This window comes from Misgurnus anguillicaudatus, chromosome 5, assembly GCF_027580225.2.
Source record: "Misgurnus anguillicaudatus chromosome 5, ASM2758022v2, whole genome shotgun sequence".
NCBI lineage: Eukaryota > Metazoa > Chordata > Actinopteri > Cypriniformes > Cobitidae > Misgurnus > Misgurnus anguillicaudatus.
Window position 1 is genome coordinate 9,953,871 of NC_073341.2, and position 19,481 is coordinate 9,973,351.

General features: G+C 35.6%; 1 protein-coding gene across 2 annotated transcripts in view; it reads right to left on the reverse strand.

Annotated features, from left to right (window-relative positions):
• Positions 1 to 19,481, reverse strand: part of bmp1a (bone morphogenetic protein 1a) — an 89,748-nt gene that overhangs the window by 43,200 nt on the left and 27,067 nt on the right. Inside the window, exons 1-6 of one of the 2 annotated variants that reach the window (XM_055167361.2) lie at positions 18,170 to 18,246; positions 17,914 to 18,027; positions 14,176 to 14,316; positions 13,791 to 13,908; positions 9,590 to 9,768; positions 8,102 to 8,207 (exon numbers count right to left, since the gene is read on the reverse strand). In XM_055167361.2, the coding sequence (XP_055023336.2) occupies positions 8,102 to 8,207; positions 9,590 to 9,768; positions 13,791 to 13,908; positions 14,176 to 14,316; positions 17,914 to 17,989 (620 nt within the window). In that variant the 5' untranslated portion in view covers positions 17,990 to 18,027; positions 18,170 to 18,246. Of the gene's footprint in view, positions 1 to 8,101; positions 8,208 to 9,589; positions 9,769 to 13,790; positions 13,909 to 14,175; positions 14,317 to 17,913; positions 18,028 to 18,169; positions 18,247 to 19,481 lie in introns of those variants that run through there. The other variant, XM_055167360.2, reaches the window with a different exon arrangement.

The window sequence follows — 19,481 nt, forward strand, 5'->3', positions numbered from 1 at the left end:
ACATAATAATTACACAATAACATAAATATATTACGCAAACACAAACTTTTATTTTGTATGTGATTAATCGGGAAAGGGGACCCATGGTGTATGTAGATAAAAACGGCTCAAACAAAAAAATGTGATGTCCACGTATGTGGCACAAACTACCAGAGCTAAAATCTTATGTCCAGGCCTAATTTAACCCGAAAATAAAAAGAGAAAATGAGGAAAAAAATATGGTTGCACTTCATTTTAAAGCATGTGCACCTACAGTGTACTTAAAGTGTACTACCTACATGTACTTAATATGGGTTTGGTTTAGGTTTCACAGCTGGTACCTAGTAATTTCAGTGACACAGTAAGTACATAGTCTGTACATGTGAAACAAGATTGTAAGTAAAGTCCTAGAAAAGATACAACACTGAATACAACGAGGATAACTATTGAAAGTAATCGCAATCATTACCATTATTATGGTAAAATGTCTGGATATATTACAATAATTATAAGAGAAACAGGAGAATTCGGGAGGAAAATGTGACTGATGTCACATGTGCAAAAAAATCATTGTTGTCCTTAGACAGATTTAGTTTCTTTAGTCTTTAAAGTGAAATGTGACGTGCACATGTTTTCATGAGATTTACTCTTGTTGTAAATCTGTGTGTATCGAGCCGAACAGTAGCTGTGTGGGTGAGTGCTAGTGCTAGCATTGGTTTGATGTCATCTCACACTGAAGACATACTGCTAGCTCTTTATTTGCTTTTGGCTCATCTCGCCAGTACCAGTTTCGAACAGAAAAACCTCATTGACTAGGCAGGGGGGCAGAAGACAAAAGAGACGAGGTCGGAAAACATGCACAAGAGAAAAGCCAGGAGAACCCACTCGCTTCTCACTGAGAAAAAGTTTAGGAAAAAAACCTAAAGGAAGGTCACTAAAACCTCCCAATACGAGTGCAATCAAAGACCATGTCTTCCCATGGAGATTTACAGCACCAATGCTTTCCAAACACAGCAGGGCATGACGGGAAATAAAACAACTGGACAGTCGAACAAATACAGCAGCCAATCGCAATGGGACTGTTATAAAACACTTCGGTTTTGAGTATAACAGAAAAGAAATGGAAGGAAAGGGAGGAATTTACTGTATGTTAAAGTCAATACAGTCATACAGTCTCTAGTAATCACTTAACTCTTTCCTCATCAGTGTTTAAAAAAAAGTTGCCAGCCAGCGCCAGCATTTTTTTAATGAGTTTATCAAAACTTGAATGCCTTCCAGAAAATGTCCTTCTTCAAATATATAAACATGCAAATATATCAAATGAAAGAACCCCTGCTTTTAAACAAACAAACAAAAAAGTTTCATCCTACTTTATTTGTTCTCTTTTTATCACCTCTCAAATATGGGTAGTTTTTTTTTTCAATAATACAAGGTAATTGCATTTTTGTGAAGGACTTTGATGGAGATCAGATTCAGAGCGATCCTTAAAACATACACAGTAGTGATGCGCGGGTCTTCTCGTAACCCGTAGGTCTGGTTCGGGCGGATAAAGAAATTGTAACATTTTTGTGGGGCATGTCATTAAAAACAAAATAAAAATCATGTATGTTGCGTCTAATTCCCTGTAGCATATATTAAATATTTGAAAATATTTTTTTTTCATATTTTATTAGGTTTTTTGATGAGGTTAAATTACTTTATTTTATTACATTACAAATGTCTAGTATGTCTATTTTAATGGTCGCGGGTGCAGGGCAGTGCAGGTTGTAAAAATAGATACAGTGGTGCGGGGCGGGCCAAATATTTCATAAAAGCGGGACCCGCGGGTTGGAAAAAACGCTGACCCAGCCATCACTAATACACGGAGTTTGAACTGTTTGCCCTAAGGGAATACTTCTGGGTTGGGTAAGAGCGCCACCTGGTGAAAAATATCGGAAATACGGATTGCCGGAAAAACTCGTCATTGGCAGGGAAGCTTTCCTCTTAATTGACGAGTTTATTCGCAGGGAAAGAGTTAATAATGATTGATTGCTGTAAAATGATCTGTGAGGATGCCCTGGATGTGCTCTTCATCTCTCCTGTGCTATACTTAACTCTGGCCTTGAGTTTTCCGGCACACGGGAGTTTTCCGTGTACTTGGTCCTAGCAAAGAAACTGCCATTTCTAGAAAAAAATATTTTAGCCAATTATGGCGCTTTTTCATTGCATTGTACCCCACGGTTTGGTTTAGTTTGGTCGGGTTACTTTTGGGAGCTTTTCCACTGGGTGCAGTACGTAGTACCCGATACTTTTTTGTACCACCTCGGTTGGGGTTCCAAGTGACCCGAGCTGATACCAAACGTGATGCGAAAACACCATAGATCACTGATTGGTCTGAGAGAATCACCACTACCAGCGTCATTGCTATAATGTAAAAGATTAGCTTTACCTTCATGCTAGCTTCTGCCGTCTCGAGTAAACATGTTGTCAACTGTGCTCTGCTATAAGTACCCAAATTCCCTTTTAGCGATGAAAAACATCCACAGGTTGAGAATCAGGGACACCATAACAGTTTTTTCCACAGACTTGCAGTTTGTGGCGGAAATTCGCGACAAGCACGTCAACATTATATATGCTTAAATTCAATTTCAATGAGGCTCAGCGGAGCGCGTCGACTGACCCCACGGATGTTTGTACAGAAACTGTCATGTGAGACTGAGGTAGTGATAAACACAATGTGCAAACATCTTTGCGGTGGCCAAATTTAATTTTGTGGTGGACTGAGAAATAAATAAATGTATGGGAATGTACAACGAGGCTTTCACTTGTATGATGTCACAGCAGTAGGCAGCGCACATATAAAGACACGCCTATAATCCCTCCCACTGCAAGGTGATACTAAACTCGATGGAAAAGCCAACCACGCCAAAGTGAGCTGACCCGACCCAAACTAAACTAAACCGTGGGGTACTATGGAATGGTAAAGCGCCATTAGATTCAAAATGTTTAATCTAAATGCACAAAATGACCATGGCACAATGTCAGAAAAAAACGGCACGCGTTCAAAATGGTCCCGAGCTGTCCCTGGGGCAGTACACTATGTTTTGTAATATAATTAGACTTTTTGCCGAATCGGTCTTGCCTAAATTTTAAAAACTTATCTACCCACATGCTTTGGAGTAAATTGATAAAAATAGTTTTTTATTTAAAGAAAACTTTCTGCTCCACAACCCATATATTTTTTTTTTAATAAATTTGATGATGCAGTTTTGGATTCACCGGCGGCTCTTAAAAAGATCCTACTATGTACCATTTAGTTACAGACATGTATACACTTGATACCAATATTTTCCTTTGATACTGATATTCATACTGATATGAATTCTTTGGGTGCAAATGTGTACTTTATGAAAGGGTACCGACCCAGTCACAGCTAGGGACCATTTTTGTCTGATCAGACAGGATATTTTGGCTTATTTATGTGACTATGTAAAAGCAAAACTGACATTAGCATCTAGATTTCCCCTGTGGCACCAATAAAGTGCCTCTCTTTCTCTATCTATCAGTTTATGTCTGACTGGATGACAGCACATGGCTCAGTGATACGAGAATTTTCTTCAAGGAGGCTGTGCATATTCAGATCAACTGACAGTACAAACAAAAATTGCAAAACTAAATATCAAATAAGTGAGCCTTTCTCTGTACTCAAGAATAAAATGGAGTCATGTAACAATCATATAAGAATTCGCAATGCCTCCACATCCCTGTGGTTGGCTTATTATCCCGAAAATGTGATAATGTCCAGCTCTCGTGTTCACAACCGATCAGCAAATCCGAGAAATTTACCACTCCCTAGAATCTAAGAAATCCCCACTTTTATGTCTGAATGCAGAGAAGTGTGAGCTGTACTTTAGTGACCATTAAATAAAGCAGCATTGAGATACATGTGACCTTCTTGTCTCTTGTGGTGTTTACAGTATACAGTCAGGATTTGTTGAGTAATGGTCCTGTCAATGATAAAGCTACATGTGGAGGACTGAAATACAGTATAATCCAGATATGCCCTTGCTTCCTGCAGCCATGGACAAACAGCAATTTGTTCAAAAATATGTTGAGGTTCATTGACCAGATGAGAAAGAACGAGAACAAAAGCTAAGGAAACAGATGGTTCTCATATAAGGGCCGTGCATTCGCTTGTGTCTCATCTCATGTTACTTTCACTCCGGGGAAATGCTGGCTGTGGCCTGTCAAAACTGTTCGGGATAACTTTTGATAAACATATGAAATGGGAATAACATTCTTAAATCCCATTAGCAGAAAATCCCATAAGCCTACTTCACTTAGCTAGGGACCATCCAAGACTTCCTCCACAGAACAAATAAGATACCAATCCGTTACTGATGCTAAAGTATCTCAGATTAAAGTAGTTCCAACTAAATAGTAATTTGCTATCAGGCCCGGCTCCAGATGAGATAAAAGGTGGGCTAAGTGATGCTTCAGGTGGGCCGGTCGGATTGGGGGGGGGGTTCTTTAATGCTTTAATCTTACATGTCTATAGTTTTAATATCATATATTTAAGATAATTGTTAGGGTTGTTTGTTATTGTTGTGTTTTCTTCATTTTTAATATTATTATTTTTTTACATATTTTGGAACTATTTAGTAACTTTAAATATATAAAAAAATATATTTTTTCATTCTTTTTTTTGCATTTGTTTTTTTACTCCTTAACAGATCTTGTAACTTTAGATTTGATAAAAAGGGGCAGTTCTTTTAAAATAACTATTTACATCAACTAAAACAAACTTGTTACAAACTAAAAATGTTACTTTTATCTGAAATGCTGTTTAGCTTAAGAATTATCCTCACGTCTTTTAATAAAGTATAACATTACAGATTTTTGGCCAAAAGATTGGCTGTTATGTGGTGTAGGGGCCAGAGTGGGCCAAGGCTCTGATTGGGTGGGCCAGGCCGTACAAAAACGTATGATTGTTAAAAAGCATGAAGGTCCACCCTTAAACCCACCTCTAACCGTCAATGGGTTGAAATCGGCAGATTTTTTTGACATTAAAACTAAAATTGAAAGTAGTTACAAAGTAGTGAATGAAATTGTGTTGAAATACTTTATAATTTGTGAATTGCTTTATTTTTTTATTATAATTTAATATATTTCCTATGTCTTAAATTAAATTAAATTAAATTAAATTAAATTAAATTAAATTAAATTAAATTAAATTAAATTAAATTAAATTAAATTAAATTAAATTAAATTAAATTAAATTAAATTAAATTAAATTAAATATTATTATTATTACATTAAATAAAATAAATTATTATTATTATTATTATTATTATTAAATCAAATACATTATTTGTATTATTATTATTATTAATAATAATAATATTGTTAAATTAAATAAATATATTATTATTATTATTATATTAAATTAAATACATTATTATTATTATTATTATTTTGCTTCAAATTGTCTACTTAATATTTTGGTACAATGTTACTTCCTTATATATTTTGTTGCCTACTATAAAAACATACATAGGCTTACACATTGTGCGGCTTGACGTTTTAAAAATACCATTACATATTACCATTAAGAAAACTACCTAGAAGTTTTCATGCAAACTATGAAAAAAACTTATTTCTACGAAAAAACAAGTAAAATGCAGAAAAAAAGGATATCTTTAATGATCTCACAGAAACCTGGCCAGCATTACATGTTCACATGAGGGACTGTGATAAAAGGGTCCATTCTGTCAAATAAAAGCATACGTCTATGTTTGGTTTACAGATGTCACAAACCGAAACAAATTGTTTTAATGTGTGTGTGCTTATGGATGGGACGAAAGGTCAGTCAGTCCATCGGGGCAAAGTGACACAGGTACAAAAAAGATCAAACATTTACCATCACAACAGCGCTTAACGCAAACAAAAAACACATCTGGTCTAAATTTAAGTTGAAGTTCTTGCATGCCACGAGATACAAAAACAGTAGTAGATTCAATATGAACTAGATCAAGCTTTTTGGCTATTAGCTTGTTTTAGTTCCTACATTTCAATAACCAAAACATTATAAAGACAAAGATTTTTGTCCTTTGCAATAACATACAGTGAATTGTGGACCAATACATGATATAAACAGGATATCAACTTCCAAACTATTTGCATAAAAAAATTTAACTGTGTAAACTGAATATTGAACTGAGTTTTAAAAAAACTATTTACCACAAATAACAATCATCAATGTTTCTGAATACACGCCCTAAATGAAAGGATGATTCTCTTTAATCATATCTAGAAGCAGGACACAGGGTAGTGAAGGTAAATCTGGTGGCAGCTGTTTAAATCTGAATAATGCCTAATCCCTAAACTCATGCCAGGGTTTATTGGCCCCATCGCATGGCAGTGCCAGAGAAACCATAAGGAGAAACAGGAAGATGAATTAAGCTGACATAGAGAGAGAGAGACATCAGTTCATCAAGCTATGCTTTCTATTTCTCTCTTTCTCTCTCTCTCTCTCTCACACACATAGAGATGCAGGCTCGCTTAGATTGCGTGAGTACAGGTTGGTATGTGAGAAGCATAATGGCTGTGTTGTGAAAGATCAGCAGAAATAGAGATGCTTAGATAACCATGTACATCTCACGAGTGCTGATGCCACATTAAAAGGGTCACCCTGAGACAACTGAGGGAAAAAAGTGTGTGAGTGCCTGTATGTGTGATTTGTGACCGCCACAAAATGAGAAAATGAGAAACAAGACACATTAGTTATTTGGTGCTGTACCAAAAATGTATACAGATGCAGAGTGAAGTTACACAACAATGTGAATAAAAATCTGAAAATATGAATGTTTACACTTATAGTTCTACATAGTTACTATAAAGCACCTAAAGTGGTATGATCATAGATATGTATAAAAGCAAGATGTCTCGCCCGCGCTGCTGGCCAATTGAGTGGAACGTCAGTATGTGGCGGCCATCTTACCACGGGGCGCTCGCTCACTCGTAGCATTGAGTTTTAATGGTTGCTTAATTGTCTACCAATTTTCAAACGGTTTGGTTTGTAATGAACGTCAAAGATGTACCTATGACACTGCATACTTATACAAAAAAAAAAATTAATGAAACATGTTAAAGCATCCAATGCTAATGCTGCTATCGAAATCCCAACACACTAAACAAGCTACACAATCAGAACTCGTTACGTATTTCTGAAGGAGGGACTTCATAGAACAAAGAAGACATCAGCCTGTTTTGAGGACACTGCAAACAGCGCTATATTGTAAGTAAAAAGTATATTGTGTGAAAAATACCGTGCTTTTTACACGTGAAAAATGAACACGTTATATTGCACACTATAAACACAATCAAAGCTTCAAAAACACAGAAAGAACGGGAGCTTTAAAGTCACAATAAAAACTGACAGTTCGTATTTTTTATGTAATATTGCAGTGTTTATTATAAAAAAATTATATCATGGGTCTGTTGAATTCTGATTGGCTGAGAAATGTTCTATGGGTGTTCATAATTTTTCTGTAAAATGCACATCTAACTTGTCAAATCTGTGTAAGTCATAATTTAAAAAAAATCATGAGCCCTCATAAACTTCAATCAAAATCTGAAAATGTACTTGAAGAGTTTCGTTGCAAAACGAGATAACCACCGTTTTTTTAATTGTTCAGAAATCTCGTTTTTTGGTTGTGCATTCCAATTAATATCAATTCAACTGCAGTTGGTTTGTTTTGATTTAAACCTTCATAACTTAAAAAAAGGCGATCATTCTCTGATGACGTCAGCTAGACGGCTTGGGCGGAGCATCTGTTAACTCCGCCCCCTCCAACTGTCAGTCTGCGACTTTTTTACGCCTACTTTTCTATGTCCAATCAAAGCACAATGGAAAACACAAGCCACGCCCACTTTTTCCATCACGTGTTATTCCGTTTCACTTTGAAATGTGTCACATTCACAGGGACTTTATTACCTAAGATTGAAGTAAGCACCACTAAAAGTGACTACAGAACATTGTCATCGCCAAACACAAGTGAAAGTAAAAACAGGATGGAAATGATGGAATAACTGGAAGTATGAAAAGACATAGAGACCTACTGTATACTGGGCAGGTTCGTACCTGGAAAACGTGTTTCTTGCATAGTGCATGATGCTGTCAAAATCATAGACCTCTCCGAGTGAGTCCACCTCACCAGGCTCCATCTTCAGGAAGTTGTACTCCTGTCCTGTGAGATGAAATTAAAATACTTGCAAGTTAGTGACGTACATGTAAGTCATTTTTCTATAAATTATTATTACAGTATTATATTTTACAGATTTTTTTATTATTTTTTATTATTTTATTCGTATTCTTTCTAGGAAATTTCGAGCACATATGTACACTGGGAACGTTCCCAAGTGATTCACGGGTGGTGAGCATGGCTTAAAAAAGCTCAAGCATATATTTCCTGTTAGCTGGCAATTATTCTGAAAGGCACTAAAGTATTGCGCTTAAAAAATATGCAACATAAGAAAGAAGGAAAAACAGACAAATACAATAAATCTATGAATATTTATTTTCTCTCTTATCGGACTTTTTTAAAGCAAATTTATCTCTCAGTTTGTGCCACATTTTAAAGATGTAATAACATCTCTTCTTCCATAGACGTCTATTCATTACTTAAGGGTATTTTGTGCATTTGTCTGGGGTGTGCTGCTAAAAGGTGTAAAGAATGTTTGGCTTCACAGACAAATCTGTACATGTGCAGCTACCTAGTTGCCAAATTAACCCACGGCTGATTTAAGATGATGACAGATGATGACTAAATGACCAATTACTTTTAATTGATGGGGATTTTTACCAAATTTGATGCATGTCAGTCTATTTTATATTTACACAAGTTTCATAGAAAAGTAACCACAGGTGTAGTTTAGCAAATTGACATGTTCCACTAATGTTTGACATCCAAACCCAGACATCAGACAACCGGATCTGCACCAAATTCAGTGGCTCCAGTACAGATCAGGTGCGGATTCGGACCGGAGTCGACTTACTTTACTTTACTTTATTACAAACAGTACAGCTATTATTTTCATTTAAAACTACATTTTAATACTTACAAATTGTGAATGTTTCTTTAAAAGGAGTGCCTATGATATGGCTCTTACAAAACATCAAACCAAATAACACCTATACAGTTTTTTATGAGTCAAAATACATTTTGTGTCAATTGTAAATGATTCCTATTGTCTACGCACGGTTATCTGGAAACATGTGTTTTAAATCAAATATTTTGGACAGTTTTATAAAAGAGAAATAAATCTGCAGGTGGATTTGTGCTGAGCTCAGCAGCCAAGAATTTGTTTTAGCAAATGGGCCACGTTGTTCCAAGCATGTGGTGTAACAGCTGATTAAGTTCTCTGAAAGTTGGCACAAAATCCTGCGTGCTTTTTGCCTGAGTTGGCCTGTATTGCACAGCTCCTGCATATTACTAGTTCAAAAACAACAGATCTTGTGCAATCTTCGAACACAATATTTGATAATGTACCTCAACCTAACAAACTCTTGTTTGATAATGTCAGCGTGCGTTAGTGTCAGTTGTTTTTTGTTTTCTTAAATCTCTCCTACCTGGCTGAATGTTATCCCGTATAATACCGACGTGATCGTCTCTGTCGGGACGCGTGTGCTCATGCCAGAATCCGATCACATGACCAAGCTCATGCACCACAATTCCAAACTTGTCACAGTTCTTCCCAATAGATATAGCCTGAGGACCACCTCCTCTCCGTCCAACATACGAACAGCACCTGGAAAAGTTTAGCACCATCATTAATTATATATATATTACATTTTATTTGATTGCTTATTTCATTTTATTGATGACAAAGGCATACACAAAATAAATGCATAAAAAATCTAAAGAGTATTATTATCTCAATCACAAGGAATGTGAATATACAATACTATAAAAATACTCCTATTTTTCCAAAAAAAAAAGTCCAATTTAAAGTGCTAGCAAATATTTAGTGTTTTTTGTGTTTTTTGTAGCTAAAAGAGCTTGACTTTGGTTTATGGTTTGGTTTTTTCTTTGTTTATGCATTTCTTATTGAAACAGGAAGTTTGGGTGGGACTTTTCCAAAAGTCGTGTATCTTTTTTTATATAAATAGCTTAGTTTACATCACAGCCACAAGCCATGATTCCAATTCCTGATTTCCATGCCATTTTCAACTATTTCCCAGTTGGTTTCAAGTGGTATTGGGTAGATGAACATTCTTACTTTCAGAAATAGTAAATTGAAATGCAAATACAGTACTGTGCTAAAGTCTTAAGGTCACCATGGCACCATTAGATTTGTTGTTTTTGCAATGGACCATATATACATTTGTCTCAGTCTCTTTATTAAAATTCAACCAAAAATGCAGGAAATGTGTATGCAGTATTAAAAAACAGAAAAAAATATTATTTAAAGTGTGAAGTATTTATAGTGAGCTCTTTTTCTACGTGAGCAATAGCAGGAAACCTAAATAAAATGAAATACTAAATCCTAATCGAATGACTTCAGGACTTCAAAAAAGCTCAAGATGTGTTTTAAACCAAAACATTTAATCCAAATACCAGAAAACACCCATTTTGATTTTTAAAGGGTCTTCAACCCACAAAGCACCAAAACAGAACATAAAGTGAAATCGATCAAAATGTCACGAATAGTCTGCATGGTACACTGCAAAAAAATGGTTTTCTCAGAAAATTAAATTAAATCAAGCACTTTCTTGATGAGCAAAATGTCTAGTTTTTAGACAAAAAATATCTAATATAAGTCGATTTAAAATAAGCAAAAACAAACAAAGAAAAAAAAATCTGCCAATGGGGTAATAACATTTTTTTTGTTGTAAACATGTACCTCAAGTAAATTTTGACCCCAATGGCAGGTCTTTCTTTTTTTTACTTTTTCACTTAAAATTGATATTTAAAAAAAATAAGAGTTATTTTTTAGGTAATTTTGCTCATCAAGAAAATGCATCTTGATTTATTGATTTTTAGATATTTGTACTAAATAGACAAAAATACTACATGAAAAAGTCATTTTTTTCAGTGTATGTTTGCTTCGGAGGGTGTGTGTGGGATCAAGTCTGCAGAAAAACACGCACAATCAAATAATCTCTTTCTAAAAGGGCATGTGATATGTCAAAGAGTGAGAGAGACTGCTGAGAGCTTGCTTAAAAACACACACACACAGTATACACACACAGATGCACAAACCAACATCCACAGACTGTGTGGGTGCAAAAACACTCTTTAATTACTGTGCACCCAGCCGCTCGCTCCAGAAAATCTGCCTTGAACTTTGCACAGTGCAGACAGGGGTCGCTTGAGCACACACATACTGTACACACACAGACTTACAAACACATACACACACACATATATATAGTGGCTCATCAGACCATTGGCAACTACTGCTGGCTGCAAAGGTGCATCAACACCTCCCTAACCCCAGCTACACACACACACACACACACACACACACACACACACACATCACAGTTTGTTTGTCCATCATAGCCTGCAGTGAGACATAAAGGACTTCTGTACTTCCAAAGAAACAAACACGACTGGCAAAGCAGTGCATGATGAAAACCGTCGTATATTTTATTAAGTTTTCCTTCACTGTGGCACAACAACGCCAAGTCTACTTAAACAAAAAGAACGCAAACTCTGTAAATATTACATTTTTATTATTATATTGCCTAGGGACCCTTTGAGAAATGTCTATTAAGCTTTGATTAAAGGGGACATTTCACAAGATCTTTGGTGTCATATGTGAAGCTAAATGTGTAGCTAAAAAAAAAACATATTTTAATCATAATTTATTAGTCCTTTAAAATGCAAATGCACTGATCGCAATAATGGGGGTTTGTTGAAATTAAAACTCAATTGTGCTGTCAATTATCTTTTCTCTCTCTCTCTGCACTAAATAGCAGTGTCGTGGTTGGATAGTGCAGATTAAGGGGCTGTATTATTATAAAAATATCCCCTTCTGACATCACAACGGAGCCAAATTTCAATGATTTATTTTTTCACATGCTTGCAGAGAATGGTTTGTGTTTTTTTTTTACATTTTCTAGGTTGATAGAAGCAATGGGTACCAAATTATAGCACTTAAACATGGAAAAATCTGATTTTTATTATATGTCCCCTTTAAATTTACAGTCTTGACCAAGCTAACCATTAATATTAATGAATCATTGTGTATGGATGGGTTTATGTATGCTTTTGTACACTGTCAGGAATATGGTCCCTGACTGTGATGGGACAATACCCTTTCAAAAGTACAACTTTGCACTTTGCAAGAGTTAATACCTCGGAGGGACAGATTGGTACCAAAGAGTGCATATTAGTACCTCAGCAGTACATTTAGGTAGCTTACTAAATTTATACATACTTGTACCTAAAGATAGCTTGGGACAATTTTTTGATATTTTTTTCTGAGAAATCCTTACTTTAAAGATACATTTGACACAACACTTATCTACACTGCAAATAAATTATTTTTTTAAGTATTTTTAGTATTTTTGTCTTGTTTTCAGTAAAAATATCTACAAAATTTTAAACTAAGCTGCTTTTTCTTGATAAGCAAAACAACCCAAGAAAATAAGTCTAGTTTTTAGACCAAAAATATCAAATTTACATGATTTTGTGCATAAAACAAGCAAAAAAAAAATCTGCCAATGGGGCAAGCAAAACATTTTGAACATTTTTCTTAAACACTAAATTCAAGAAAAATTCATTTTCAATTTGCTTACCCCATTGGCAGATGTTTTTTTTTCACTTAAATTTAATATTTTTTGTCTAAAAACTAGACTTATTTTCTTGAGTCGTTTTGCTCATCAAGAAAAAGCTGAAAACAAGACAAAAATACTAAGATTTTTGTTTCTTGAAAATCCTTTTTTTGCAGTGTAGTACAACTTACAGCACATTGTATCAGTCTATGTATTCCCTGAGAATACACATGACCTTACTGTTACTAATAATAATTTTTTTTTTGTTTATTAAAAAACCTTTTACACATCAAAAAGCACATTCTGTTCTGTTTTTTTGACAGCTTTAAGGATAATAAAAAGTCCTGTGTGAACTGTCTGGCATGTTAATGTGCTCATGGTTGTGACGTCAAAACATAATGAGTATAAAGTTTGTACTGCTTTGTTTCCATAAATGGCATTCTTGGACTGAGAAGGAACATTCAAGTATGACTACACAGATACCACCTGCCATAATACACTACTATCTCATCAAAAACTCTTTTTTTATTTCAACAGATCAAAAGCAAATCCTATATTTCTGCAGGGAGAAACAGCTTTGTACAGACAACATTGATTGCAGAGCTGTGGTTTGTCAAAAAGCAGAGGATCTGAACTTCTGACATCTTATGAAAGCATCTACGGGGAGCCATTGTGCTCATATAAAACCCATACTTTCAGGTGACAAGTCCCGTGGCGAACAGTGTGACAAAGCCGCCTGGGATTTCCTCAGTTAGAGAATAGAGTGATAGCTAGGTCAAGACATAAAGGCCCACACACAAAACCCTTTTATTGGAACACTAAGAAGAACTAGAAACGGATGAACGGGACGGATGAAGAGGACAGAAAACCATTTAGGCGATAATTCAGAAAGAGAAAAGAAAAGTGAAATGAAGGACAGCACAGGCTCCACATGAGCAGGAAAAGACAGGCATGATTTCTTCCTAGAAGAGTCAAAGACGTCCCCCTGCTGTGGAAACATCTTGTACCCGAGTGTTTTGTCAGTGTAGATCCTCACACGCAAACTTACCCACACGGCCGGTAGGTGAAGACGATGTAACTCTCCTCTGTTGTTCTCTCAATGAAAGTCACGCATGTGTGTTTTTCCCAATGTCTCATAGCCTGTCTGAATATGGCTCGCTGGCTACCTATAGGACACACACATACCCCAATTATTTTAACCAATAGTTGGGTCAAAAAGGAACAAATCCAATATTGGGTTAAATTACATTTGTATTCATCCTGAATAATGTAAAGAACATTCTGTGAAAATATAATCTTGATATCTTTAATGTTGACTGTGTAAGGTCATGTCAAAGATGAGTGAAATCAATCTATTTGACAGACAGGGTCACAAATTCACAATACAACACAGCTTATAATACCATAACTTATTAGTGATTGAGTTTACTTACCACTGAAGTTTCCACTGATGACATAAGGAATGACACCCTCAGGCCACACCCTCTCCGGTCTGGACGTTGCTGCTCTCTTCCTGCGACGCGACCTTTGATTGGATGCAGTGTTGTGTGGACTCGTCTCATTGGATACTGAACCTACCGTTTCCAACATCAAATAAACACAAATCTTTAAATATGCATACATTAGTTAAGATCACTACAATCACATAATGATACAAAGTGGTTACACGTCTACACTTTTTAATTTTTTGGTTTCTGACCAAATAAGATTTCGGTAAAAACACATTTATAGACTAGTCGAATAAATCGTTTTGGACAGAGCTCAGCAGTTTCAAATACTTTATAACGGTTTTAAAATGTGCAGTATAGCAATTGTTAATTACTTGTAAAAGCAAACCTTTACACAAATATATTTTACTGCCATTTAGAAACAATAGACGACTCTTAAAGGGAAAGTTCACTCAAAAAGGAAAATTCTGTCATTTGCTCACTCTCATGTTGTTACAAACCTGAATAAATTTCTTTGTTTTGATGAACATGGAGGAAGAGATTTAGAGGAATGTTTCTAACCAAACCATTCGTGGACCCTATTTACTTCCATAGTATTCTTTTTTCCTACTATGGAAGTCAATGGGGCTCATGATCAGTTTGGTTTCAAACATTCCTCTAAATATCTAACTCTGCCCCTCCTTTGCAGTAAAAACCTCATTAAAGAGACACTCCCATTTTTGCGAATATATGCTCATTTCCAGCTCCTCTAGAGTTAAACATTTGATTTTTACCATTTTGGAATCCATTTAGCTGATCTCCGGGTCTGCAGATACTCTTTGGTTATTTTTGAGCACGGTGCTAATGGTCTAATCAGATTCAATGGACCTGCGCATCACTAGTACAAGCTGCATTTTCTATTCCCTAACCCATCCATCCCCTAAACCTAACTCTAACAAACACCTTTTGGCATTTTTTTCCTATAAAATATTAGCATTTAGCACGTTTTTAAGCCTTTTGATTTACAAGGACACAGAAAGTGTCACATGTGTGATTTTATAATGTGCATGTCATTATACACATGTTATTATACACATCACATGTCATCATTATACACGTCACGTTACTATACGCATGCTATTATATGCATGTCACATGTTAATATACGCATGTCATTGTACACGTCACATGTCATTATACACGTCACATGTTATTATACACATGTTATTATACACAGCACATGTCATTATATGCATGTCATTATACACATCACATGTCATCATTATACGCATGTCACGTTACTATACGCATGTCATTATACACGTCACATGTCATTATACGCATGTCATCATTATACACGTCACGACTATACACATGTCATTATACACATGTCACGTTACTATACACATGTCATTATACGCATGTCACATGTTACTATACGCATGTCATTATACACGTCACATGTCACTATACACGTCACATGTTACTATACACATGTCATTATACACATGTCACATGTTACTATACACATGTCATTATACACATGTCACGTTAATATATGCATGTCATTATACAAATGTCACGTTACTATTCGCATGTCATTATACGCATGTCATTATACACGTCACATGTTACTATACACATTTCATTATACACATGTCACATTTTACTATATGCATGTCATTATACGCATGTCACATGTTACTATACGCATGTCATTATACACGTCACATGTCATTATACATGTCACATGTTACTATACACATGTCATTATACACGTCACATGTCATTATACATGTCACATGTTACTATACACATGTCATTATACACGTCACATGTTACTATACACATGTCATTATACACATGTCACGTTAATATATGCATGTCATTATACACGTCACATGTTACTATACGCATGTCATTATACACGTCACATGTTACTACACGCATGTCATTATACACGTCACATGTCATTATACGCATGTCATTATACACGTCACATGTTACTATACACGTCATTATACACATGTCACATGTTATTATACGCATGTCATTATACACATGTCACATGTTACTATATGCATGTCATTATACACATGTCACATGTTACTATACATGTCATTATACACATGTTACAAGTTACTATATGTATGACATTATACACATGTTACAAGTTACTAAATGCATATCATTATACGCACGTCACATGTTACTTTCTGCATGTCATTATACGCATGTTACAAGTTACTATATGCATGTCATTATACACATGTTACAAGTTACTATATGCATGTCATTATACGCACATCACATGTTACTATATGCATGTTACTATACGCATGTTACATGCTACTATATGCATGTCATTATACGCACATCACATGTTACTATATGCATGTTATTATACGCATGTTACATGCTACTATATGCATGGCATTATACGCACGTCACATGTTACTAAATGCATGTCATTATACGCATGTTACAAGTTACTTTAAGCATGTCTTTATACGCACATCACATGTTACTATATGCATGTTATTATACCCATGTTACATGTTACTATATGCATGTCATTATACACCCGTCACATGTTACTATATGCATGTCATTATACGCATGTTACAAGCTACTAAATGCATGTCATTATACGCCTGTCACAAGTTACTATATGCATGTCATTATACGCCTGTCACAAGTTACTATATGCATGTCATTATACGCATGTTACAAGTTACTATATACATGTCATTATACGCATGTTACAAGTTACTATATGCATGTCATTATACGCACGTCACGTTACTATATGCATGTCATTATAAGCACGTCACATGTTACTATATACATGTCATTATATGCATGTTACAAGCTACTAAATGCATGTCATTATATGCACGTCACATGTTACCATATGCATGTCATTATACGCACGACACATGTTACTATATACATGTCATTATACGCATGTTACAAGCTACTAAATGCATGTCATTATACGCCTGTCACAAGTTACTATATGCATGTCATTATACGCATGTTACAAGTTACTATATGCATGTCATTATACGCACGACACATGTTACTATATACATGTCATTATACGCATGTTACAAGTTACTATATGCATGTCATTATACGCACGACACATGTTACTATATACATGTCATTATACGCATGTTACAAGCTACTAAATGCATGTCATTATACGCCTGTCACAAGTTACTATATGCATGTCATTATACGCACGTCACATGTTACTATATACATGTCATTATACGCATGTTACAAGCTACTAAATGCATGTCATTATACGCATGTTACAAGCTACTAAATGCATGTCATTATACGCCTGTCACAAGTTACTATATGCATGTCATTATACGCACGTCACATGTTACTATATGCATGTCATGATTATACGCATGTCACATGTTACTATATGCATGTCATTATATGCCTGTAACATGTTACTATATCCATGTTATTATATGCACGTCACATGTTACTATATGCATGTCATTATACACATCACATGTTACTATACGCATGTCATTATTCACATGTCACGTTACTATACGCATGTCATTATACACGCCGCATGTTAGTATACGCATGTCATTATACACATGCTATTATACACATGTCATTATACGCATGTCATTATACGCATGCCATTATTCACATGTCATTATACACATGTCACATGTCATTATACGCATGTCATTATGCATGTCAACTTACCAGTCTCAGTGTTATTAAGAATTGTGATGGTTCGCTGCGCTACATTTATGATGCGGTCCACTTTAAACATGCGCATGTCCTCTTCATCAAGTGCAATGTCTCCGAGATAGGCAACTAAAAACCAACACAAACAAAGTATAGTTTACATTTCAGAATAACCACATAAGAACAAAATTAATATAAGGTACATGAAAAATAAAAAGACAGCTTTTGTGGCCTATTTGTCACTAGTAAAAGGTTCAAAACTGATATTTACATCTTCAGAATGCACAACCCTTTTCAACAAGTCACATGATTGAAGATATATTGGTGGTGTAGTCGAAACCCCTAAACAGAGACCAAGACAAGACCAAGACCAGAGACAGTTGAGACGGAGACAAGACCAAAACCTTGAAAAGATAGATTGAATTACATCTTGGATATTGTGGGCCTTGTGGTTGTATTAATTTGTTGATAGATTTCTTTTTGGACAATCCCCCATTCATCTCTACCAGCACAACAGTAACAAAAGAAATCAAATAAGAAATAAGCTAATGATTGCTTTTAAAAACAGGCAGAAGTTTTACATCCATTTTTTGCAGTTTGAGTAAATCACTCCTCAACTTGGCATATCTTTGTTCTCACCGTCGCAAACGGAAATACCTATGAAGCAGTTTTTTTTACCTGAAGGGAGGGGTTCTAGTGGACCAATCACAGCGCTTGTGGTCCACGTAGAACTGACGCGCTTGTTAAAATTTTCAGGCTACAGATAACCTACGGCGTAGACCTTACGCACGACTTTAACTTAGGCTTAAAGCCACGCTGACACAGGGGAACATGCAAACTCTACACCAGGGCTAGTCAACTGGCGGCCCGCGGGCCAACTGCGGCCCGCCAATCATCTTTATCCGGCCCGCCGGTCACCTTTGGCCGTTTCTCAATTGGAAAGCTGCAGCCTCCGGAGGTCGCATATGCAGACTGCATTCGTCATCAAGTTTAAGTTAACTGAGCATTACACTCACAAATCATAAGCATATTACAACAATTTACGATTAACTAAGAATAATAGTCAACTTTATAATTATTAAAATTCTGAAATTAGACTTAATGACGTATGCAGCCTCAAAATGCGACCTCCGGAGGCTGCAGCCTTATTGAGAAACGACCATTGTCTGATTTAAATTCAGCGTGGTTACTTTTACCTTTACACTGTAAAAGACAACACAGAAAGGGGCTGTGTGTGGTGCCAACCATCTGCGGGTGCGTAATTATCTGATCCAATTCGAGCTTTGGATGCATTCAAGAAAATAAACTTATGCGACTACACCGCATGTGACGCGGTGACCGGAAGTGATGTATTTCAGTGTGTTCCAATCAAAACTGTGTGCAAAGTTAAAATTATTAATTATTGTTTGTTTTACTTTATCAGTAACATTTGAATACTTTAATTACTGGTAAGTAAATTATTAACTATACAAATATTCGTAGATTAAAGGTTCTCTCACATGACAGAGAGATTTACGATTAAACTACATTTTCATTACGCCACTAGGGGGCGAACTCCCGACATTTATATCTGTATGTAATGT